The sequence below is a fragment of the Dipodomys spectabilis genome, unplaced genomic scaffold, assembly GCF_019054845.1.
Source record: "Dipodomys spectabilis isolate Male_0828 unplaced genomic scaffold, ASM1905484v1 ptg000234l, whole genome shotgun sequence".
In the NCBI taxonomy this organism is placed as follows: domain Eukaryota; kingdom Metazoa; phylum Chordata; class Mammalia; order Rodentia; family Heteromyidae; genus Dipodomys; species Dipodomys spectabilis.
This window is the reverse complement of record NW_024870911.1, coordinates 16,866,963-16,891,654: the sequence shown is the minus strand read 5'-3', so window position 1 is coordinate 16,891,654 and position 24,692 is coordinate 16,866,963. Positions and strand designations below refer to the sequence as shown.

At 38.5% G+C, this 24,692-nt stretch overlaps 1 protein-coding gene across 8 annotated transcripts in view; it reads right to left on the bottom strand.

The window, feature by feature from the left end:
• R3hdm2 (R3H domain containing 2) overlaps positions 1–24,692 on the bottom strand; it is a 138,409-nt gene that overhangs the window by 31,064 nt on the left and 82,653 nt on the right. For 5 of the 8 annotated variants that reach the window (XM_042698698.1, XM_042698702.1, XM_042698705.1 and 2 more), the window contains 11 exons: positions 21,067–21,266; positions 15,917–15,958; positions 14,344–14,430; positions 12,711–12,837; positions 11,929–12,007; positions 11,219–11,278; positions 10,453–10,593; positions 9,937–10,045; positions 7,242–7,337; positions 4,355–4,386; positions 4,185–4,238 (listed from right to left, as the gene is read on the bottom strand). In XM_042698698.1, coding sequence (XP_042554632.1) covers positions 4,185–4,238; positions 4,355–4,386; positions 7,242–7,337; positions 9,937–10,045; positions 10,453–10,593; positions 11,219–11,278; positions 11,929–12,007; positions 12,711–12,837; positions 14,344–14,430; positions 15,917–15,958; positions 21,067–21,266 — 1,027 coding nt within the window. The remainder of the gene's footprint in view (positions 1–4,184; positions 4,239–4,354; positions 4,387–7,241; positions 7,338–9,936; positions 10,046–10,452; positions 10,594–11,218; positions 11,279–11,928; positions 12,008–12,710; positions 12,838–14,343; positions 14,431–15,916; positions 15,959–21,066; positions 21,267–24,692) is intronic. The other 3 variants (XM_042698701.1, XM_042698700.1, XM_042698704.1) reach the window with 3 other exon arrangements.

The window sequence follows — 24,692 nt, the reverse complement described above, 5'->3', positions numbered from 1 at the left end:
GCTGTCTTCCTATTTATAAACTCACTGCCTTGGGCTATATAAAACTATTGAGAAAAGGAGTTCTTTCACTTACTTTGCTCTGGAACATTGGGGTTCCTGTCTGTGATTACAATAACAGTATGTTTCAAGATAGCCAGGGCTGGCCTGAAAACCTTAAGCTCTTACTGCTTAATTAATAAGTAACCAGAACCAACAAGTTTCCCTTATAGCTCCACTTCAATAACTACTAAATAAAGGGAATCAAACAGTAAGAATTTTAGTGTGTATTCTGGGGAACAATTAGGTAAAAGTCATGGTAATTTGGGCTTCCTTCTTTTCAACATCACCTCACCAAAAACCTTAGTTCCCAAGATACCACTAGTGGTTTGTTATTCTAATAAATAAAAGTAAGCCAGGAATTGGTGGCTTATGCCTAGCTATAATCCTAGCTAATCAGGAAGCTGAAATCTGAGGACAGAGGTTCTAAGCCAGCCTAGGAAAACAAATCTCCAATTAACCAGTAAAAAGCCAGAAGTGGAGGCATGCAAAAACTGGAGTTCAAGTCCCAGTACTGGCACAAAAAAAAAAATTTTTCTTAAGGGGGTAAACAAGAATGCATTCTTGGGTGACATTGACCAAGATGCACTGTACTTATAAACTGACTTGTAGAATGGAAACTCTTTTGTACAACTACCTAAAGACAGTAAAAATACAATTTAAAAAATCTTTACTAGAACATCTGCTCCAAAGGCAATGTAGGAAAAATAAGCAAACTATATGGGGACCACTTTTTTTTTTTTTTATCAATTTTTCATCACTAATTCTTCACCACAACAAATAGATATATGTATATACCACCTCAGTGCTTCTTTCTATAGTCAGAACAGGGATTGAAGACTATTCCTATTTTCTCAAAACCTGAACCGCTTCTATTAGTGTGCCAAAAGCAAAAAAGGAAATAAGAAAGGCATAAATCAGATTCTCAAAGAACAGAACTAGGCCTGAAGTGAAAGCCAATCGCTCTGTCTCAAGGGACAGAAGGCCAGGATGCTGAGGACTCAATAACGTGTTTGTGGAATACAAGGACACACTAGTAGCAATGGATGAAGCTGTGCATTGCTAATTGAAATTTAAGGATACATTAACATTTTTTTCTACCTAAATCAAACACTCTACTCTGTATTAGAACAACTTTGCCATTTATTTTCTTTTACTACCAGAGGTGAAGAGAGGTAGATGTAAACAAGGCAACTTTAAACCAAATACCTTGTGAAGGTATGGCCAAAACAGCAGCATTTCTGAACCCATCCAATTCCTCCAAGACAGTGATGGCCAAATGCTCAAAATGTGGTTTTTCTGATGCTCTTCTGGCTAACCTTGTTTAGTATACTACTCCTCTGAGAATCAGAGAATCTAAGTTGAATCTTGACAGGAAAGAGATCAGTTTCCTTCTCTACAAATAAACCAAACTCTAGTCATGTCTTTAATTTCACTACAAATATGGCAATTAGAGACAGCCACTCAAATTCAATAACAGTAACTGAACTGGGTTGTGTGTATGTTAAAGAATGAAGGTAAGAACAAAAAGCACTCATACCCCATATTCTCAAAAGATCAGAGCTGATTCAGTTTTTGGGGGGATGGGGTTTTGAACTCAGGTTCAATTTAGGCTTGCTAGGCAAGTGTTCTACCACTTGGGCCACTCTATCAATCTGATTTATTAACTTTTTATAAGTAGATTTAATGCTACAGAACAGTCCAGATTATTGAGTCTTGGGAATGGAAGAGGTGGCAATCAAAAGCATTAAGAATCACTGTAGCATCAAGTTCCAGTGGCTCATGCCTGTAATCGTAGCTACTCAGGAGGCTGAGATGAAGATCATGATTTTAAAGTCAGTCCAGGCAGGAAAGTCCATGGGACTCATTTCCAACTACTAAAAGCTGAGGCTTAAGTGGTAGAGCTCTAGCCTTGAACAAGAAAAGCTCAGGGACAGTTCTCAGGTAAGAACACACACACACACTCTCTCTCTCTCTCTCTCTCTCTCTCTCTTTTCCTGGGGCTTATTTGTCAATGGACTAGGACCTTCCAAAAAACTGGGAAGTTGCATTGGTATTGTGTGGGCATCGGAATTTGCTGTACTAGTATTTGTTTTACAAACATAAACTAGGATACATATAAAGAAACAAAGAAGTTAGAGATGATCAACTAATAGCTTTAACATTTCTGGACTCTGTTTACATGTCTGAAAATAAAATAATGAAATGTTTCAAAACTGTTTTAAAAATGAGGATAAAAAAGAATAATGGCAGGGAGTGAGACTGATTGGAATAAGTTTGTACATATGTGGAAATGTCACAAGGAGATCCTCTCTTGTACAAAGTATCTTACTGATTTTTTTTAAATAAAGAGTTCTTGATTGGCATCCAAAATAGGGGAAGAAATTATTCAGTTTTGAGTCCATGACCCTATGCTGCATCTTAGATGACCTAGCTTTTTAATCAAAGCTCAGTTTGAAAAACAGCAGTTTAAAAGAAGATCTGAAGAGGTGAAGTCTGCACCTGCTCACCAGATTCTTCAAGCTATTATCTGCACAGTTTGATATACCCTGATGCTCCACAGAAGAAAGGCATCATTCTTAGCAGTGAATCTGAATTAGGGCTCTGAATAGAACATGTCTTAGAGAAGAAGGAGTGTTGTTTGTAGAGAGCTGGTGTGAAATAGTGAAAAGAACACTGGACCCAAAAAAAAAAAAAAATCAGCCTCAGTTTTGTCACTAACAGCCATGTAAACTTGGGCTAACTAAATCTCTTTGCTTTTAGTTTTCATAAATATAACCAGCTAAGTAAATCAGGATATTAAAATAATTGAAGCAGATAAAGTATGGCACTGAAAATTAATTCATCAACAAGAGTTGATTTAAAACTCATTTTAGGTATTCTGACTTCATCTATTACCCTTAGTGCTGAATATAAAGTAGTCTATTTGTTTAAATGTTTAGGACTCTTTATTAAGCAAAGCACTCTGCCTGGGATTTTCAGATGGATCTTAGGGTGGGATGGGGAAAAAATAGTTCAGAAAGATAAAAATAGTTCAGAAAGTGATAGAATAAATAGTTCAGAAAGTGCCTAGAAAAATGCAAATCTGTCCATCATAAGAGTGGGAAATTTCATTATGCCTGTTTTCACATGGTTGACTAGCCTTTTTTTTTTTCCAAGTGGTACTGTGGTCTGAATCCAAGGCTTTGTGCTTATGAGGAAGGCACTCTTCAGCCCAGCTGACTAGCTTTAGGAAAAATAGGGAAGGACCAACTAAAGAGAGATGCTAATTAATCTGAGTTAGATAGTCCTTATCATGCTTAGGATTCAAAAACTAAGAAACCTTTCAGAAAGGGTTATTTCTAAATTGTGGTACTAAATACTAAGGATCTCTGAACTCTATTTTTTGTTGTTGTTGATAAATTGGGAAGAATATCCCTAAAATCAGCTGTTACCAGTTCTACAGTAGTATTTTTCTTACCTCTACTATATATTATCCCCTAGAGTAAGACTGACAAAGCAAAAAAGGAGATTCTTAAGTTTGTTTTTTGGAGAATGAAGAACATTAGGTACTGGGGAAGTTAATACACCAAGTAGCAGCTTTTGACAACATAAAGGCTAAATAGCAGACAACGATATAAAGGACATATTCTAAGTCCATTCTAAGGCAGATCAGTCCTTTTATGCATTGTTTCAAAGGCATAACTACATAGGCATGTGCATTTATATACATACATATTATTTTTTCTTAAAGATGCAAAACATTCCCTGTACACCATCAGGTATCAGTTTTTTACATCTTTCCATGTACTTAGTAAAAAAAAGTCAGAAGATATCAATTTGTTTGTCTTACTGGAGATAATACATTTGAATCTTTCCAAAGTACCCAGTTCCAGCAAACTTCTGGGAAGGAGCAGGATCTATCCCAAACAGTTAGTTGGTCCCCTTTACCACCTAGTCAAGACTCAAACTGAAATCAGCAAGAATAAAAATAAAGTCACTGAGCAGTAGCCATTTTTTTTAATGGAAAAAAAATCTAATGCTGCAAAACCCACAAATATAATTATTCCACAAGTAGCCATGCATGGAGCAAACCTATTCTGCTGAAAAGATTACAGCAAAACAAAATAAAAAATAAAAAAGGAGAGATACAGATCACACAGAGGTACCTAAAAATCTGCCTTCTCTTGTGAGAGCTAGAAGAAAAGGCTTCTTTGGAGAGTCTGTCGGTTAACATCAAAAACAAAAACAAAATAAAACAAAAATATCATTATTGGATTATATTAACCTCACTGACAAAGTTCAATGAGAAGCAGGGGACATGCTAAGTGGTACTAACCTGATGTCATTTAGATATCCGTTCTGGCCAGTCTAGGTAAGGGGGAAAAAACGAAAAATAACTTATAAGAAAACAGCATGGCATAACTGAAAAGGATGTCCATGAGCTACGAATACCCAAGGTTCTTAAACCAAAGCTCACCCCACCAGTAGGGAGAAGGGGAGCAGGGACAGGATGACCCACACCCACACATCCAATCTGACTTCTCACCTTTAATGGGGAAACATTTGAGATTTTTAGCCTTCCCAGAGTGTTTAAACATTAAGACTGTTATAGGGAGAAGTGAAATAAATATAGGAGGAAAAGAAATGTTATTAACCATTATTTCTTTTTAAGCTCTAAATTTATTGTACTAGGACTAAGCAGAGTAACTGTTGTATTTGAAAGGTGTGTCAAAGAAAGGAGAGGGGAAAAGGGAGAGAGGAAAAATAAATTTAGTTTTTTGGAAATCAACCTCAGTGGCTATTCTCTATCTTCTATATTGGTCAAAATGAAAGACATTGTGACCTGAGACCCAAAGTAGGTAGGGTATTAAGAGCTTAGGAAAAATGAAAAATTAACAGCCTGAGGTAGTTCCATTGGGGATCATTTTTTTGACAAAGCCACTGAGCTGAATGAAGGAGTATTGTGGTCTCTTAAGTCGTAGAAAAAGGTACTAAGAGTATCCAGCTGCTGAGCAGAGTGGTTTCTGCACAGAGCAAAGCCTACATTGGGCAGCTTTCTCAATATATAGCTTAGGCTTCAGAGAAGGCTGCAGCAGCATTTCCATCCGAACACTCTTCTTGCCACTTCCCATTCTCTTCAGATTGCCTATTGCCCCTCCTCCTAAACCTACAAATTCTACTCTCTAACTAGTGGGTTCTTCTCCACATGGAATCTTTGGAAGATAGAGGGTTTTGGCTATTTTTCCTTGTCTAGACCTGAGATTCCTGATGTCTCTACCACAAGAGCTAGGAAGGTCTGAAATGATAGTGATAAATCCACAAGGATTTAACAAAGAATACATATATTAGTAGAAGCTTGAGAGACTAGAAATCAGGAGAAAAAAAGGAGAGAAGAGCTAAATGCTTTAGTTGTAGGCAGATATATTCCTATTAATCCCAATACTCTATTATAAACTGCCTCTGCTTTCCAAGTATCTGTGGTTTTGCTAAGGGCAGACTTGAAGGGGCAGTCATTTTCCATGTGTTACTAAAGCAGAGGAGCATACTCAGATCATCAGCTAGGCTATGTTGTCACTGGGACTTCTTAATCTGAAGGGCTCAGAGCAGAATAAACTTTTAAGAGGCAATTTACATTAGGGGTTAAGAATATGCACAAAGGTAACAAGATGTAGGGGTTACAAATACATTCAATATGACCCACAATTCTTAGACCTACAATTTTTCAGCCTAAATTTCAAACATCAGTTCTTTCTCTAATTAGGCATGTCATATTAGGTGGTTACTTAACCTTTCTGTGCCTCAGTTTCTCATTTATAAAATGGGGACAATAGTGGAATCTCTTTCATAGGTCTGGTATAAGGGTTATGTAAGTTATAGTATATAAACTATATAAAGTGCTAAGTGTCTGAAGGATAGCAAGTAAAACATAAGTATTTGCTAATCTACAACCTGTTCTACCTACAATTTAGGGTCATCATTGGCCACAACAATGCACAAATGACATCTCTCCTCTCATTCCATCCAACTGATTTGCTGCTAAAGGAACTCTCATTGGGCTATAGTGGGATAATTTGGAGCATAGGCTTTTCTAACTCAGAACAGAATTTCTTCTTGAACTTGAGGTAAGAAGGCTTGTCATATATCAGATTAAGATCCCAAGAAACACCTGGGTCTCTTGAGACAATGAAGCAAGTACACAGATCAGCTTTTTAGCTGGAGACAGCATTTTTCTGAGATTATAACAATATTTACACACATAAATTTTGTTATATATGTGCAAATATTTTGGAAAGTTTTGCTAACAAAGTAGATGGTGGGGAAATGGGAGGAGAGTAGTTTCCATCTAAGTATACTGGTTTAGATTTCCTCTATTTCTAATCTGACTGAGAGATGTTCTGCTATCTAGATACTACATTTTCTGGAGATCTGTTCATCAATTGACTACCAAACTCTTTTTTGAATCTGTGTGTGTGTATGTGTGTGTGTGTGTGTGTGTCTCTTCTACTAATAGGCAAAGGCAATCAGATATAGGAATAACAAATATATTTTATATGATCACAATTCTTAGAAATAAACTTGAGTAACAATTTGATATTGCCTTTCAGACTATGGGGCTATGCTTGTTCTAGGAAATAAAGCAAGAAATATAGGAAGAAACAGACTTCCTGTTTAGATAGTAACTAGAGGGAACAGGGATACTCTCTGTGCATGTGAAATGTGTAGCTTGCAGAAAATGGATGCTAGAACAGCACTCTCACAATCACCAGCATATCAGAAAAACAAAGCTGGTCAAACAAGATGAATGTAAAGCCTGTGAGGACACTAAGTCTTCTACTTAGAAGCAAAGATGCCTAAAATGGACAGTGGAACTCTAAAAGGGTAAGTGGGAAAAGGGTATATAACAGGCAAGATTCAGGGCCCTGCTGAAACCATTTCTATTTTTGGTCTAGTCATATTTACCAAATTCAGCCAGTCCAAATTTTGGTTCTCTTTGTGTACTCTATAGCAAGAAGTATTAAAAATAACACAAATAAAAACCTGCAGCTCTCCAATAAGCTACACTGAATTTTAGAGGTCAAATCTGGGGCTGGCTGATGTTGGCTTTAAAAAAAAAAGAGACAGATAAAAACCCAACAACATTTATGGAGGGTTCATTTTATTCACAGTTCCAAAGATTAAGAGCTAAAAGCTATGGGCTGACAACTCTCAGAAGCTACACTTACCTCTCGGGCAAATATTCTCTCTCGGACCCTTTGATATTCCTCCTCTCTCTCTTCTATTGACTTGCTCCTCCTTCCATCCTGCAATGGAACTCTGATCTAGATCGATGAGCAGAATTAAGCTAGTTAAGTTCTCCTCGTACTGCAAGCTCACTGCACACCAGCAAGGAAGAGAAACCGGGAAAGTTTATGGTTGCCATCAAAAAAATGGAAAAAAAAAAAGAAATAAAATTTCCAGTCCTGGACAGGCTTCACTGGGTACATCTGACCATGCAGTTTGGGAGATCATGTTTTCTAGATGATTGAGGACTCTCCATATCCCTACCCCACCCTCCCAGAGTATCGAGAATAAAAACTATGTATAAGTATCCGGTTGCTTCCCTGTAATAATCAGGTACTGTCCAGTCAGTAAGGATCAAGAAAATAGCCCTGGGAAAATAAACAACATTGTTTTAGAGGGAAAGTAATGGAGAGAAGTTAGAGAGGGAAAAGAAATAGGTGTTTAGCAGAGCTGAATGTACAGAAGGTTTACAGAACTAGCAACTGACATCCCTTATTTAGTTACTAATGGCTTAGCAAAGAGGGCCTGGGAAATGAAATCCCAAGGGTGAAGCTAAACTCAGTCTAAGCATTTAAAAAATTTTTAATTATATAGATTGAAAGCAGGCGAGGAGAGATAAACTACAGAAATAAGAAAAGAGAACAGAGCAAAACAGAGAAGACAGAAAAGAACATAACAGAAAAGAAATGGGCAGAAAAAAGAAGAGATAAATGAGGTACAGTAAAGGGAGGAGAGAGACAGGAAGAAAAAGAAGGAAATGGAGGACAGAGAACTTTACGTTCTCTGACAAATGTGATGAGGTGACCAATAGACAGGGAAGTCTGGGCAGATCATCATCTCTGACTGACTACGACCTAACTGCCTATTGCTGTTTGTTCCTCCCTTGGCCTGACATTTATGAATACTGTTATAGAGAGGGTATAACAGCACCCTTATAAAAGCAAAGACCTCTGAGAAAGAGATGTCACCAGGCTATAGACAATTCTGACTTAATTCAGAGGTTTTAAAAGCTTCCGACGCAGCTCCAAAGAGCCTGTTTTTTAGGCTGATGTTACTAATCCTTATCAGTCTCAAAAGGCAGCCTCAACTTCAAGAGTTCCCACTTTGACTGGATTCAGTTCTCACTTCAGAACCTATATTCCATTAAAACTGTCTTACTAATTCTATTCTAAGACACAGGGGCCTTAGGAAGCTATCTTGTCTTGGTCCCTAAAATTGGAAACTAGTGACAGAACAGACAGAGCACAATGGACTGAAAGGTCAGGCAGAATCCCAGCTCCGCCACCTTGTAGTAATGTGAATTTACGTAACAACATCTATTAGCCTCAGTATTCTTATGTGGGGCTAATTATCTCATCTATGATGGGTTGTAAAAGGGATAATATATACAAGATAAGCAGAGCCTCACTCAATAAAAAAGCAATACTATGCTTGCTATTAAATCACAGACAGAAGATGCACAATCTACCTTAATATGATCAAGCCTGAAGCTGAGAGATGGAAAGTTCATAATAGGGACAGATTTCAATTCACTCCAATGTACCTCTAAGCCTGAATAATTCTTGATCCACAGAAAAAGGGTTTAGGGAAAATGGAGAGAAGGGCATCAGGATGGAAAGGCTCTTATTTTTTTTTAAAAACTTGTTTTGTATGTTTATTTGTTTTCAATCAGACCCAGTGTGTTTGTCCTCATTAGATTAGATTATGGCACTTTTTTTTTTTTTTAAAGGACGCTCTCTAATATTCAAGTAGCAAGCAAGAAATTTCCTGGTCTTAAGACCATACAATATCCCAAGAAAATAAATTTTAACTTTATAGGTAAAGTATTATTAGTTATCATTAACTAACAAGACTCATACTGGCTTTATCCAACTATACTCTCTAAATCTAATCCCCTTTGGAAACCAAGTAGAAGCAGGCTTTATCTAAACTTCCTACTTAGCTAGGAAAACGAATCCCCAAACAATCACTTACTCTCTAAAGGTGGGCCAGGGGTAAGGACAATAGCCAGACCCATAAATGAAGGGGCAGCACAGCTTATGCATTTATTTTTCTAGATGCAGATCATGAAGGGGATCCTGCTGTTTCCAGTATCAAAAGTCAAATGAACTCACTCACCTTGATGGAAGGAGTTGGGAACAGATTAAGGATTTTGCAGAAAGGAATCAGAGACATCTTTATAACTGGCTAAATTAGACTACAGCTTGTCCAGTTCAAAGCTAGCCCTAAGCTAGGAAAAGAGTAGAAGTGGGATAAAGTAGCCTTTGATGGGTCCCAAAGGAACCCCTATTAAAGAAAAAAAGACTGAAACCATCAGCTGGATCAAGGCTGAGGCAGGGAGGGACCTCATTTTGTCTAAAATAACATGTAGTTACAAGTCAGTGGCAAACCCAAGGAGTTTTAGCTCAAATGAAATCACCGAACAAACCTCAGCACCATGTCTCTCTGGGGCTAAACGAGTGGCATACAGCTCAAAAAGTGTAGCAGGTCCTCAATGTTAAGTCAGAGCCAACTTATAGCTCAAAATATTTTTCCACTTTAACATATTTTGAGTTTTCTCCATCCCCCCCAAATTCTTTTCCCTTCCCAGTTTCTCTTACTGCAGTCTCTACAGGCCCACCCTCTTTCATTCTTCACCTGGTTATCATCTCGGTCCATACTGGCATCATCCCTCTTGAGAATGAATCTCTGTTGAAACTCTGTATTCTTCTCATCCTTTATATGTTCTGAGAACCTCTGTTCAGGGCTAAGATTTGAAAAGAAATGTGAAAGGAAGGGAAGAAAAAGACCCTTTTGTTAGGAAGGAGTCCTTTTTGGTATAGTTCTTTTAAATTCCACAACTCCTACTCAAGGAATGTCTAGACTCAGGCATCCAGTGAGCCATATAAAAGTTTTAATGAAATTATGTTTGTTCTTTATACAACTGTAACTTCTCTTTCTTTAAAGTTGTACCTGTCCTATCATGAAGAGGAAAAGAGGCTAGGGCCATCTTCACAAAATATCAGTGCCTCTATAATCTGTGTCCAAGGCCTCAGAAAAAGTAGGAATGATGACAGAATTCCCTTATCTCCTCCCCTAGAAAAGACATCTTCATCCTATACCTTCCTTTTCTATCCTAAGAAAGTCTTCCCAATCCATGTTTTTCTCCCTTACATTCTTGTGTTGCTGGTTTTGTTGATGATAACAGCTTTCCCAGTTTGATCAACATTGTGGTCCATTCCAAAATAGGCAGCTACCCGGTGTAATAGCATCCGGTGATATGAGGTCATCTGAGGGAACTTCTTGAACTGGTTACTGAAGAAAACCAAGGAAAAAGGTAAAGCAAGACAAACAACTAAATAAGGCAGTATCAGCCAACTGCAGTTTTATTTTGGTATTGGAGATTGAACCCAGGGCCTCAAACACTTTGCCACTTGGGCCATGCCCCCTGCTCTGTAATTTTTCTTGCAAATAAATAAAAGTGGATAATTTCTTAGGAGAAATGGATATACTATGAGGAAGACAGATATTACCCACTGGGAATCCAAAAGGTTTCTCTAAATATTTTGTGGGTTACTTTGATGTGTTCTCATTAACACTATTCTTTATGTCTTGGTCTCCCCTACCTGGATGATGATTAACGAAAGAGAAAATCAGAAATGTAAGAAGAGTAAAATCTGGGATAAGACTGAAGAGAAGAAATTTCTTTTTCAATTCACCAATTACATATTTGGTAACTTAAAAAAACCTCACTTGTTTTTACATGTATATTTTTTAATCCATTCTGATTGCTTTTTCCCTAATACTTTTTGTTCCCTGTGAGTAATTACTTCACTCTTACTGTAAGGGAAAGATGAAATGGATATCTTAAAATTGTATCTAAATTACTTTCCAATGTACCCTCCCACCTCTAAGCATGTATTTCATACAAGTAACTTACTTGTTGTCATTAATAAATTCCAGAATCTCCTGTTCTAATTTTAGCAGCATCATTCTGTCCCTGTTAAAAAAATTAGAACAAAAGAAAATACAACCCTCCCATAGACATTGAAAGGAAGGAATAAAAACACCTGTTCACTATGAAAGCTGAAAGAGGGTAGATCCAAACTTTAAATAAAGGGTCATAATGCAGAAGCTACTGTGCCTCACTAGCTTATCCTATGGTATTCTGAAAAAGAAAAACAACCCAAGTTATTTTTCTATAGACCCCCTCCTAATTATGATTATGTTATTATTATTATATTATCCATATCAGAAATGTAATTGTTAGCAGCATATTCAAATAAGCATTATACTTTATGCTTAAATTGTTCTACAGCTTAACGAATTATTCATAATTTTAAAGTCCTCAAGATTTAGCTTATGTATAAATCAATCACACTTCTCTTTTGGGCTTTTTAACTGGTATGCTTCCAAATTTTCGTATTTCTTTGTCTCTGAATTCTTTTTCCACAGAACTTTTCTCAACTTTTCCAAGGCAGAATCCTTAATGTAATGGTATTCTAAATCCCTCACAGACTACGGATTATACTTGAGAAAGATTTGAGAACACCCTAGGTTCTAATAAAGAAAAACCTCTAGGAAGCTGCTTGGCCTGCTGGTCTTGCTGGCTCTCATCTCTTTTCCCTCTTACACCAATCATGTTATTACCTTGGGTTCTTTTTCAGTGTATTTACAAGAAATTCATGTAGATCTATTCCAGTGGAGTCTGTATATTCTTGGCTGGAATCTACAACCACAATGACAAAAGAAATTTAAAAGTAAATGAAACTTGCATAGTATCTAATCCCATGCCAAACCTACAACCTAATCAGAACAGATGAAATAGAAAAAGTCCCCAGCACAACAACAGAATGAAGAATCTGGGCCATAATATTATATTGGTATTTATACAGAAATATGTATCATTTTTTATTAATAAGAGTATTCTTGGAATGTCCTGATCAAATAAAGCAGGTTTTACTCTAGCTAAGGAAAATAAGTTCCAGGTAAGGGTAGTCAAGGCTGAATTTTCCAGAATTTCAGGAAATAAGAAAATATAAATTGGTTTTGTTTTTTGAAACAAGAGCTCACCAATGTATCCCAGGCTGTCCTCAAACTTCCAATCCTTGTGTCTCAGCCTCTCATGTACAGAGATTACAGGTGAATGAATGGCCACCACACCTGGCTAAACATGATTTTTAAACTTGTCTATATTATCATTTTTATGTCTTTTTGTTTCAAGTTCAAATGTTGAAAGCCCAAAATTCTACATTTTTTTTTCAAAAAAGGAAAAGGAAAAAAGAGAAAAATCATTTCATCTATTCCAAAACCAAAATATAATGTTACCTTGAGCATCTGCTACATGATTATCCATATCACCATTCATTTCAGAACACAAACAAAATAAGAATAGACTATTATCCTACCCTGGGTAGTGCCAAAGTCCTCACCTCTGGAAAGCATCTTCCTTGGAACCTTTTCTTTGCTTTTATCCTTGTCTTCCTTTTCAGAGACATCCTTTGTAGACTTTTCTTCTTCCTTGTCAGAAGGGCAGCTGATATGCAGTTGAATTATATCCTTAAACAAAGGGTAAAAGAAATAAACCAAAAGAAAAAGTTGTGACTGACTCCCTTAATATCTTTTTTTTCCCCTTGGTATCTTAACAAAAGCTAGTCTTGGGTTGGCAGCTTTATCTTACAGAAGAATATATATTGTTAATTTGTATGTGGGGGGGAAGGGTAGTATATGTCAAGACTAAGGTTTGAACTCAGGACCTGCTCTGTCCACAACCTTTTTTTTTTTTTTTTTTTTTTGCTGCAGGCTAGTGTTCTACCACTTGATACACAGTTCTGCTTCTGACTTTATGGTGGTCAATTGGAGATAAGAGTCTCATAGACATTCCTGCCTAGGCTGACTTCAAACTGCAATCCTCAGATCTCAGCTATGATTACAAGTTTGAGCCACCAGCACATGGCATATTACTAGTAATTTAATGCTAGTTTTGTCCTACAAATAGGGTAGTCCGGGGCTGGGAAGGTGTCTCAGTGGTAGAATGCTTGCCTTGCATGCATGAGGCCCTGGGTTTGATTCCTCAACATCATATAAGCAGAAAAAGTCAGAAGTGGCACTGTGGCCAAGTGATAGAGCGTTAGCCTTGAGCTGAAGAGCTGAGGGACAGCCCAGGCCCAGAGTTCAGGCCCCCACGACCAACAAAGAAAGGGAGGGAGGGAGGGAAGGAAGGAAAGGAGGGAGGGAGGGAGGGAGGGAGGGAGGGAGGGAGGGAGGGTAGGCCAAGCTTTTTCTGACCACAGTCACAATCTATTATATAAACAGATCAAGTTATAGTGGCTGTTCTTGTCAAAGGGTGGAAAACAGATCAGCTCTGGGATCTCCTTGTTTACATTATCCCATATGGTCAAGACATAAAGACCTCCACTTCATACTCTTACCATATTCTACCTTACTGAAACATTTGTTTTAAAGTGCTCTCTCTTGGGCTGGGAAGATGGCTCAGTGGTAGAGCGCTTGCCTTGCATGCCTGAGGCCCTGGGTTCGATTCCTTCAGCACCACATAAGCAAAATGAAAAAAGCCAGAAGTCGCACTGTAGCTCAAGTGGTAGAGCGCTAGCCTTGAGCTGAAGAGCTGAGGGACAGCGCCCAGGCCCAGAGTTCAGGCCCCACAACCGGACCCCAAAAAAAAATAAATAAATAAAATAAAGTGCTCTCTCTGCTGTTTTCTAGGCTGACGTAGATGCTGTCAATGCTATACTATATAAAACAACTGCCATATTCAAAAATTACACTTAATGCTGGGCACTGGTGGCTCATGCCTATAATCCTAGCTACTCAGGAGGCTGAGATCTGAGGATTGTGGTTCAAAGCCAGCCCAGTCAGGAAAGTCTATGACACTCTTATTTCCAATTAATCTCTAGAAAACTGGAAATGGAGCTGTGGTTCAAAGTGGTAGAGCTAGCCTTGGGCAAAAGAGCTCAGGGACAGAACCCAGGTCCTGAGTTCTCAAGTCCCACAACTGACCCCCCCCAAAAAGTTACACTTTTAAAGTTATACTTTTAAAGGACCTACCTGGGTTTCTAGTGATCCATCAGCAAATGGAGTAGAGGACTCTTCACATACTGCCAGGCTTCGTACCAACTTCAGCTTAGAATTAGACTGAAACAAACAAATTCACATATATATTCCCTTGGTGAGCATTCAGAAAACGTCCTCTTTGACTCTGTTAGTTGCTCCTAACAGCAATAAGATTGCTCTTTTCCAAATAGGTCTAATTGGGCTGGGAATGTGGCTCAAGTGGTAGAGCGCTAGCCTTGAGCTGAAGAGCTGAGGGATAGCGCCCAGGTCCAGAGTTCAGGCCCCACGACCGGACTCAAAACAAACAAACAAACAAACAAACAAACAAATTAGAACAAATAGGTCTAATTTTCTGGGGCCTGGTTCACATAAAAGGTAATTTTTGCTAGGTACTGGTGGTTCACGCCTGTAATAGTAGCTTCTAAGAAGGCTGAGATCTGATGAGCAAGATTCAAAGTCAGCCTACAGAAATAAATCTGAGAGAATCTAATCTCTAATCAGCAAAATGCAAGAACTAGAAGTGTGGCTCTAGTAGTAGATCACCTGAGGTCATTGGCCCTGAGTTCAAATTCCAATACTGGTATGAAGCAAACAAATACACAAGCAAACAAACAAACAAAAAAGAAGAATGCATTTGGGGGGGGAGGGGGGGTTGGTCATGAGGCCTGAACTCTGGGCCTGGGCACTATCCCTCAGCTCTTTAGCTCAAGGCGAGTGCTCTACCACTTGAGCCACAGTGCCACTTCTGGCTTTTTCTGCTTTATGTGGTGCTGAGGAATCGAACCCAGGGCCTCATGCGAACCCAGGGCCTCATGCATGCAAGGCAAGCACTCTACCACTGAGCCATCTTCCCAGCCCCAGAATATTACATTTTTAGGACATCCAAATATGTTTGGTCATTTCTACTAATGGGACAGGTTTTATCTAAAAGAAAAATTTACATGGAGAGAAAAAAGAACACAAAGGAGACTTTCAAAACTCATACAAATAACCATTTTTTCTAGAGAATCCAGAGGTAAGTAAAGAAACTGGCATTTTAGCACAATCAGCACTCAATTCTCTTAGGTTCTACGGAAAGTTCCAACTGAATATTCTTTTTGGTATCAGACTGAACTAAAAATAATGGAGAAAAATAAAGGCAAACCTTTCATTAGGAAACATGTGTATGTGTGGATGCAACTGTGATGTATATTCACAACTGGGGTACTAAATTCAAGCAAGAAGGCTTTGCTTACATGTAATCTAAAAAAAAGATATCAGTGATTTTTCCATTTGCAAAATGTATTACTAAGAACATTAGAAAACAAGCAGTAGGACTGGGAATGTGGCTTAGTGGTAGAGTGCTTGTCTCGCATGCATGAGGCCCTGGGTTCAATTCCTCAGTACCACATACACAGAAAAGGCCAGAAGTAGAGCTGTGGCTCAAGTGGTAGAGTGCTAACCTTGAACAAAAGAAGCTAAGGGACAGTGCCCAGGTTCACAGTTCAAGCCCCAGGACTAGCAAAAAAAAAAAAAGAAGAAGAAGAAAAGAAAAGAAAGAAAATAAGCAACATCGATGAACTCTCACCTTGGCTCTTTTCCTGGAATGACCATGGCTAGATGTCCGTCTCTGTTAGAAAGAAATATTAAAAGTAGAAAAAAATCCACACTTAAATTAAAAGTAGTATGTTAACCACAAAGCGTATTAACTATAAAAATCATTTCAACAATTGTCAAATTATGACAAAAATTACGTGGTGTAGTTTTTGCCTTATTCTAACTCTATCAACTGTCATATGGAATGGGCCCCGGATTACCTATAATCAAATCACCATTCACCACGAAGACAAAAAGTAAAAGTAGAATGATATAGTGGTTTATTTAATAGATTAATGAAATTTTACTTTTGGATAAACCATAGATAAAATCCTCTTCTGACCAGGTGCCAATGGCTCATGCCTGTAATCCTGGCTACTCAGGAGGCTGAGACCTGAGGATCATGGTTCAATGCCAGCCCAGGCAGTAAACCGTGTGAGACTCTTATCTCCAACAAACCACCACAAAACCGGAAGTGGTGCTATGGCTCAAGTGGTAGAGTGCTTGCCTTGAGCTGAAGAGCACAGGGACAGCACCCAAGCCCAGAGTTCAAGCCCCACAACTGACCAAAAAAAAAAAAAAAAAATCCTCTTCTGATTAGTTTACTTCTGGAAATGTCACTACCATACTACAAGGGTATTTTTTCCTTCCAAGCATGCTCACAGAAATCTATTTAATTCATAATAGATATGAAATATGATCCTTAACTATCATTTATAATAACACCTTTCAGAGTTTCGATATGAGATACCCAAAACACTTGTTCCTCTATAGGGACAAAAATAGAAAAGAACCTTCATCTCAAATACTTCCTCCCTTCCTGAATATGAGAATTCTCCCAGTTCTAAGATCTAGATAGTGACACTTTTATAGCTTGTCTGGGTCAGAGATGTGAGAATGGGTAGGATAAAAAGATCATAAAAGATAAGCATAAGACTTCCAGACCAGAAAGAGATTGCATAAGGAACAGAGCAAAAACTAAGGAGATGAAAAATGAGGACCCTAGGAAGCAATGAAGGAAGGAAGAATCAATTCATTGCTAAGATTTCTGAACACCTGAGAAGTTATAATAAAGGTTTTGGGGAAGTGATTGGGTTGTAGAAAGAACTGAGGTTGGCTGTGTATGGTGAAACGTTTTTATGTTTCTAGTACTTGGGATGCTGAAGCAGAAGGATTGCAGGTTTAAGGCCAGACTGAGTATACAGTGAGATACTGTCTCAAAAACAAAAACAAGGAGAAAAACAAAGGAGGGGTAACAATGCTTGATAGGAAATGTACTCATTACCTTACTCATGTAACTGTAACCCCTCTGTACAGTATCTTTACAATAAAAAAATATATATTAAAAAAAAACCCTCTCCCCCCAAAAACTGAGGCTATAGGGTAGGAGAGAATAATAAATCTGAGGCAGAATACCAGCATAGTCTTGGGGTTAGGTGAGGATTTCACTTCTTGTCTCTGTCACAATGCAAAATGGAAAACTGGAAAGGTAGATAAAAGAGTAAGAAATGATGATGAAGCTGGCCAGTGGCAAAACCTGTTGTGGCAAGGGAAGACTCACAGTATATACTAGTATTTGTCACTAATTTGTATTTTTTGTATTTTTTTATTTTTGGGTCCGGTCATGGGGCCTGAACTCTGAGCCTGGGCGCTGTCCCTCAGCTCTTCAGCTCAAGGCTAGCACTCTACCACTTGAGCCACAGCGCCACTTCCGGCTTTTTTTTTCTGCTTATGTGGTGCTGAGGAATCGAACCCAGGGCCTCATGCATGCAAGGCAAGCGCTCTACCAGAGCCACTTTCCCAGCCCATGTCACTAATTTTTTGAACAATGTACACACACACACACACACACACACACAAATACATACATATGATAAAAACATTCAAAAGTCATAGTGGAATTATTAGTGAAGTTATACCGAAAAGTAGTATCCTTCCCTAAAAACCTGAGCTCCCTCCTAAAGGGTAAATCAGTACTAAATTTCTTTTAGATTTATCAAGAGATATATTTCCACTCTTGTTTATAGCAGGGACAAAGGCATCAAGTAATATTGAAGCACCAAATGCCAGAGGCAATGGCTGGTAAGTAAGGGATTAGTCATAATAAACCACAGTGTGAGAAACACAGGACCTGCCTCAGGCAATAAGACAAACAGAAAGCTTCAAGAGAATTTAACCAGTTACCCATGGCTCATGCCAGCTACTTAGGAGGCTGAGATCTGAGGACTACGATTCAAAACCAGATAGGACAGGAATGTTCCTGAGACCCTTATCTCCAATTAACTACCAGAAACCCACAAGTGGCAGTGGCTTAAAATGGTAGAGCATTAGCCTTGAGCAAAAAAGCTCAAGGATAGTGCCCCAGCTCTGAGTTCAAGCCCCACAACTGACAAGAAAAGAATATCAATTTTCTATTTCACACACATACCTCCCCCCCCTTTTTTTTTTGGCCAGGCCTGGTTACTGTCCCTGAACTTCTTTTGCTCAAGGCTAGCATTCTACCTTGAGAAACAGCACCACTTCTGGCCTTTTCTGTTTATGTGGTACAGAGTATCAAACCCAGGACTTCATGTATTCTAGGCAAGCACTCTACCACTAAGCCACATTCCCAGCTTCTCACACATATTTTTTTTAAAAGCAGCACGAGCGATAAATCAGAAGAGATTACAAGCTTAAAGACAGAAGTTCAACAAAGAGGCCATCTCTATCTAGCTAGTTATTTAAGTGAGGTCTTGTCCATTCTATAAGGAATTTTAAGACCAGCATTATGTAGTAGTTTCCATGTAAACGATAGTCTAAATTCCAAGTCAGCAGTTGGAATTTATATCTCATACTGTATTACATTATATCTCATACTGTACAAGGAAAGAAAATCCCCTCTCCTCCAAACTTTTCAGGTCTAATTCATAACAGAAACTCTTGGCAACACTGGTGAGATTTGTGAGGAGACTGCCAGAGTATGAAGAGAGAATACAGAAGGAATAGAATTTTTAGTATTATTATGCTGTTGAAGGAGTGCATGTTCTATTGGTAATTGGAAAGGAGTATAAGGGAAAAGACTTTCCAAGGGTCCGCTCTATAGGATCCAGGATGGACAGACAAGACTAAAGGACTTTGCAAAAGAACAAGAGCTCCAGTAGATGGCAGCAGTAGCCCTAACTTTTTAGGGGGTAGCAAATGGGGTCAAGTCAGAGGGGAGGCAAGATGCAATCCCAACTGGCCCACAATCTATTTGTATATTTAAATAAAGACTTTTGGGGGGCTGGGAATGTGGCTCAGTTGTAGATTGCTTGCCTAGCATGCATGAAGCCCTGGGTTCGAGTCCTCATTATCACATAAACAGAAAAAGCTGGAAGTGGCCACTGTGGTTCAATTGATAGAATGCTAGCCTTGAGCAAAAAAAGACATTTTTAAACAAAATGAATGTCCCATAAGAAATATAAAACATAATCTCCTTCCTTCCTTCCTTTTCTTTCTCTTCCCTCCTTTCTCCCCTCTCCCTCCTCTCCCTCTCTCTCTCTCATATGAGATAGGATCTCTCTCTATGTAGGCCAGGCTGGCCTCAAACTTGGGATTCTCCAGCCTCTACCTCCCATGTACTGGGATTTCAGGTCTGTACCACTGTACTCAGCCTAAATACCCTCTATTTATTGTTTGTCTTCAAGAAGTACACACAACAGGAGTTCAGAACATCATTTGTAATAGTCTCCTCAAAATAGAGGAGACTAACTTGGATTTTAAAGTTCACTTAATTATTATCTTTCATGTAGTATGACAGCACATAATTAAACATTTGTCACTTATCTGTGCTGAGTACTTAATATTCATTATTGGTATCAGTGGAGGCTGGAAGTATAGTTGGAACTGTGGTAGACTGTCTCCACAAAGTCTGGAAGAATGAGTGGGGAATGACAGCTCTTATATAAAAGAAAATGGAGAGAAAAGTAGCGAGGACAGAGATCTGGAAAATTATATGAGGAAAGACCACAGAAAAACAGGTAGCTCAAGAACAAAGTATCTCAGAGAGCTGTCTGTTTTTTAATTCATTTCTTTATGTTGCTGCTGTTTAAATCTTTAGAAAAGTCAAGGCCTAGGTGAATTAAATTGTCTTGAAAAATTATGCTTCAAGTTTCCAGATCCTCCAAAATGATGTTGCTCCTGTTTTAATTTAATTTACTACTAGGTCTCACAGTCTACCCCTCAGGCTTAAAATAAAGACTAGTCTCACTCTTGGGCATGATGGAAAGGATTTACAAAAATTGGGTTTGTGTAACAAAAGAAACAAGCAGTGATCATAGACAGACAGGAGAGACATAACTGGCAGGCTAGTGAAAGCTCAGAGCCTGGAGTTGGGCACAAAAGAAGAATCCTCAAAGAAGCCTGGCTGCCCATCTACCCATATTTCTGTACTTAAGTATGGATTTGTATGGGAAACAAGGCAATCAATGAGAGAGATTCCTCTCATTCACATTTTCCAAATGGTAAATTCAGAGATTCTTTCTTTCTTTTTCTTTTTTTAATGGCAGCTGTGGGGCCTGGGCACTGTCCCTGAGCTCTTCAGCTCAAGGCAAATGCTCTACCACTTGAGGCACAGCACCACTTCTGGTTTTGTGGTAGTTTATTGGAGATAAGAGGCTTATGGACTTTCCTGCCCGGCTGGCTTTGGACCGTGATCCTCAGATCTCAGCCTCCTGAGTAGCTAGGCATGAGCCTACTACAGGCATGAGCCATCGGTGCCTGGCTCAGAGACTATTTCTAACCCAGAAAATGCAGACTGCTTTAATACAACCAGGATATCAATTTAATTAACACCGTATGTGAAGACAAGTAACTCTAGTTTTAAGAACTTATTCTATAAGCTATTTTATGACTTATCAATATATAGATCTTCATTTCTGATAGTTAAAAATTATCAAAATGCAGCAAAGTGAACTTAAGTCAAATAAATTAGACATTCCATGTGTGCTCCTTAGATATAGATTTATCATAGACTCTACAACAAAACACAAAGATGTTCCTTGAGAGCTCAAGTTGTGTTGTTTAAGTATCAGTGAGTGTTCCTATTAGTGTCTGGATTCTTACAAGTTCCCACTCCTATCTAGGTATAAAAAGTGTGTGCACAAATGCACTTCTAATCCTTACCTGTGTCTCCTGACGCAAACCGTTATCTTCACTCTCTTTCTCAACTTCTTCTTTACTTGGAGTCTTAGATATAAGCTTGCCTTTGTTTATAGATTCTTCCACCAGTTTTTTTTCTGATTCTTTCATTATTTCCAGGGTTTCTTGAGTAGTGTTACTGTTAGACATGTTCTTCAGAAGAATACAGTTGCCTCTATGGATTCCTAAAGTAACATCAAAGGTAGGACTCTACTTAAGAAACACAAGATTTGTATTTCACATATGTACATTTTTTTCTAGCAATCTTCCCACAATCTAAGAAATGTTTTATAAATGGCTGTCGCAAAACCATTTTTCTTTAACTTTACTAAAGTAAAATTGATAACTATAAACTACATGAAAATACACAATTGGATAAGTGACGACATATGTATCCATCTGTGAAACCACTATGATTGAGATAGCATATCCATCACCCTATGCTCAAGTTTCCTCATGTCTCTTCATGATCTTTCCTCCCTTTACACCACTTCTAGCCACTACTGACCTGCTTCTGTCATGACAAATTAATCTGCATTTCCTAGATGGGGAGTGGGTTGGTGGGAGATTGAATCCAGAGCCTAATTACATGCTAAGCACACACTCTATCACACAAAGTAACCTAAGCAATATATTCAGCTACATACATTTTCTAGACTGAAATTCACCTGCTTTCAGTTCTAAAGCAATTAGTCTTGACACTATATTACCCCTCTTTGTTTCTTGTAGAAATGTGCTCACATTTTCAACTTAAATTTACTAGATTACTTTCTAGAATGAAGAAAAACATATCATAAACTCTGTTACCATTAAAGAGAAAAACCTTCCTTTCTCGAGAGAGATCCACAACTACTCTAAACCCTAATAAAGTGATTAGCTTCAAACTACTTCCCAGAAAAAGTCTTTCCTTTCTTTTAAGTGAGCTGAAAGGCAAGAAGACATCTGTGTAGCCATCTATCCTTCAGAAAGACTGGGTCTCTCTTGAGGAAGAATCTTTGCTCTGATATTCTCACTATTTGGGTTAAGTCAACCTACTGCCCCTAAATGATAGTTATCTATGGTGCAGGTGTGGTTATTATTTTTTATTGGGGGGAGGGGTGGTACTGAGGCTTGAATTCAGGGCCTAGATACTGTCCCTTAGCTTTATTTTCCCTCAGGGCTGGTAATCTGTTTGAGCCACAGCTCCATTCTACTCTTGACTTTTTGCTGGTCAATGGAAGATAATAGTCTCCTTACAGGCTGGGAAGGTGGCTCAGTGGTAGAGTGCTTGCTTTGTATGCATGAGGCCCTGGGTTCAATTCCTCAGCACCACATAAGCAGAAAAAGCTGAAGTGGCACTGTGGCTCAAGTGGTAGAGTGCTCACCTTGTGTTGAAGAGCTGAGGGACAGCGCCCAGGCCCAGAGTTCAGGCCCCACGACCAGCCAAAAAAAAAAAGAGCCTCCTTACAAGGGTTATTGACTATACTTTAATCCTAAATAGTTTTTTCTATCTTTTAGAAAGACTTGAAACTGTTGTAGATGTCACATTTATTCCTATTGCAGCTCTACAAACTTAGCTAACTAAACAAATGGTTAACAATGTTTTAAGAAGATGGTAATCAAACATTTTCTCTCCTTTAAGTCAGTTTAAAGGGTTAGATCTAAAAGATCAAGAAACATAGGTAGCTTCATTAGGCACAAGCAAATAAATCTGCAAGATTATTGCTTTGTCTATTATGTGGCAGCTCCTAAATAGTTACCTATAAACTTACTTTGCTTAGGGATAGAAAAATTCTCTTTAGGAAGTGGTGCTGTGGCTCAAGTGGTAGAGCTCTTGCCTTGAGCTGAAGATCTGAGGGACAACACCCAGACCCTGAGTTCAAGCCCCACAACTGATACTTGAAAAAAAAAGAGTCAGAAAAATTCTTTTAAAAAGTTTCACAGAGGGCTGGGAAGGTGGCTCAGTGGTAGAGCGCTTGCCTTGCATGCATGAAGCCCTGGGTTCCATTCCTCAGCACCACATAAGCAAAAAGAAAAAAGCCGGAAGTGGCGCTGTGGCTTAAGTGGTAGAGCGCTAGCCTTGAGCTGAAGAGCTGAGGGACAGCGCCCTGGCCCAGAGTTCAGGCCCCACGACTGGACCAAAAAAAAAAAAAAAGTTTCACAGAAAGTTATTAATATGATTATGAAATTATAGAGTTAAATTTATAGAGTTAAATTTAAAGGTGAGAAACACTGGAAGAAAACCTACTATAAAAGAAAATGATGGGGCTGAGAAGGTAGCTCAGTGGTAGAGTGCTTGTCTCATATGTATTAGGCCCTGAGTTCAATTCCTCAGCACCACATAAACAGAAGAAGCCAGAAGCAACGCTGTGGCTCAAGTGGTAGAACACTAGCCTTGAGCTAAAGAGCTGAGGGACAGCGCCCAAGCCCAGAGTTCAAGCCCAACAACCAATAAAGAAAAAGAAAATGGCTAGCTGAGTGCCAGTGACTCATATCTATAATCCTAGCTACTCAGTAGACTGAGATCTTGAGAATCACAACTTGAAGCCATCCTGCTAGGCTTTTTTAGATGTCCTTGAGAGTTTTGCTAAAACTGAAGCTGGAAGCATGGCTCAAATGGTAGAGCATCAGCTAGAGTGAGGCCAAGAGTTCAAACTCCAGTACAAAAGGATTTTATTATGATATAAACATTTATGTATATAATGTACTTTGATTGCTTATTTTATTCCTCCTTGTCCCTCTGTGAGTTTCATTATGCTATTTTCTGCACACATATAATATACCTTGACTGTATTTATCTTCCCTTCTCTCCCCGTTACACATTCTCTTTTCTCCCTCCCCTCTTTTGCTGTGACTTCCTAAGAAGCCTACTAGCCTCTCCTGGAAATTCTCCATGCCATTAGTTCTGAAATACTTCTAACATTTATATAGTTAGTTCTCCAAAATAAGCAGTCCTATGCAGCAGTCTCTCATTATTCTTGGGGAATAAAGTTCCTAGAAATAAAAATCTCTGGGCCAAAACAAAAGTGAAAATTGCAATTGAGGGCCAAGACAATTCATTAACTAAAACAACAACAACAAAAAAACAAAAAACAAAAAAAAAACCCAAAAGACCACTTAATAAGCAAAAACAAAATCAGTAGAAGATTAAAGGCAAAGAAGTAATTTTTAATCTAGATTGTATATTTGGTATAGGAAATTTAGGGAGAAACAGAATGAACTTTTTCATATGTAAATATGAGAACAAAGCAAAGACATTAAGGTCCCAGGAGGGCTTGGATGTGTACTTCCCACAACCTACCTGTGCACATAGTACATTACATCCAGACAAATGGCACAATTTCCAAGGCAGAGCGTCTCCTGAGGATACTCAATTGGGCAACGCTGCACAGAGGGGACTGCCTGATATGGGGGCTATCTGATACAGACCGATACAGGGTAGGATGATTGGGAGCCAGATTCAGTCATTTATTTCAGGAAGACACTACAGATTTCCCATAAATTTTTTGATTGCCAAGGTAAGCACCTTCTAAAACAGTAAGATTATATATCCTTCCATCAACCTTACAAACAAGTTTCTAGGTGATAGCCCAAAAGAGATAGTAATATAAGTCAGAATACAAATAAGAAGC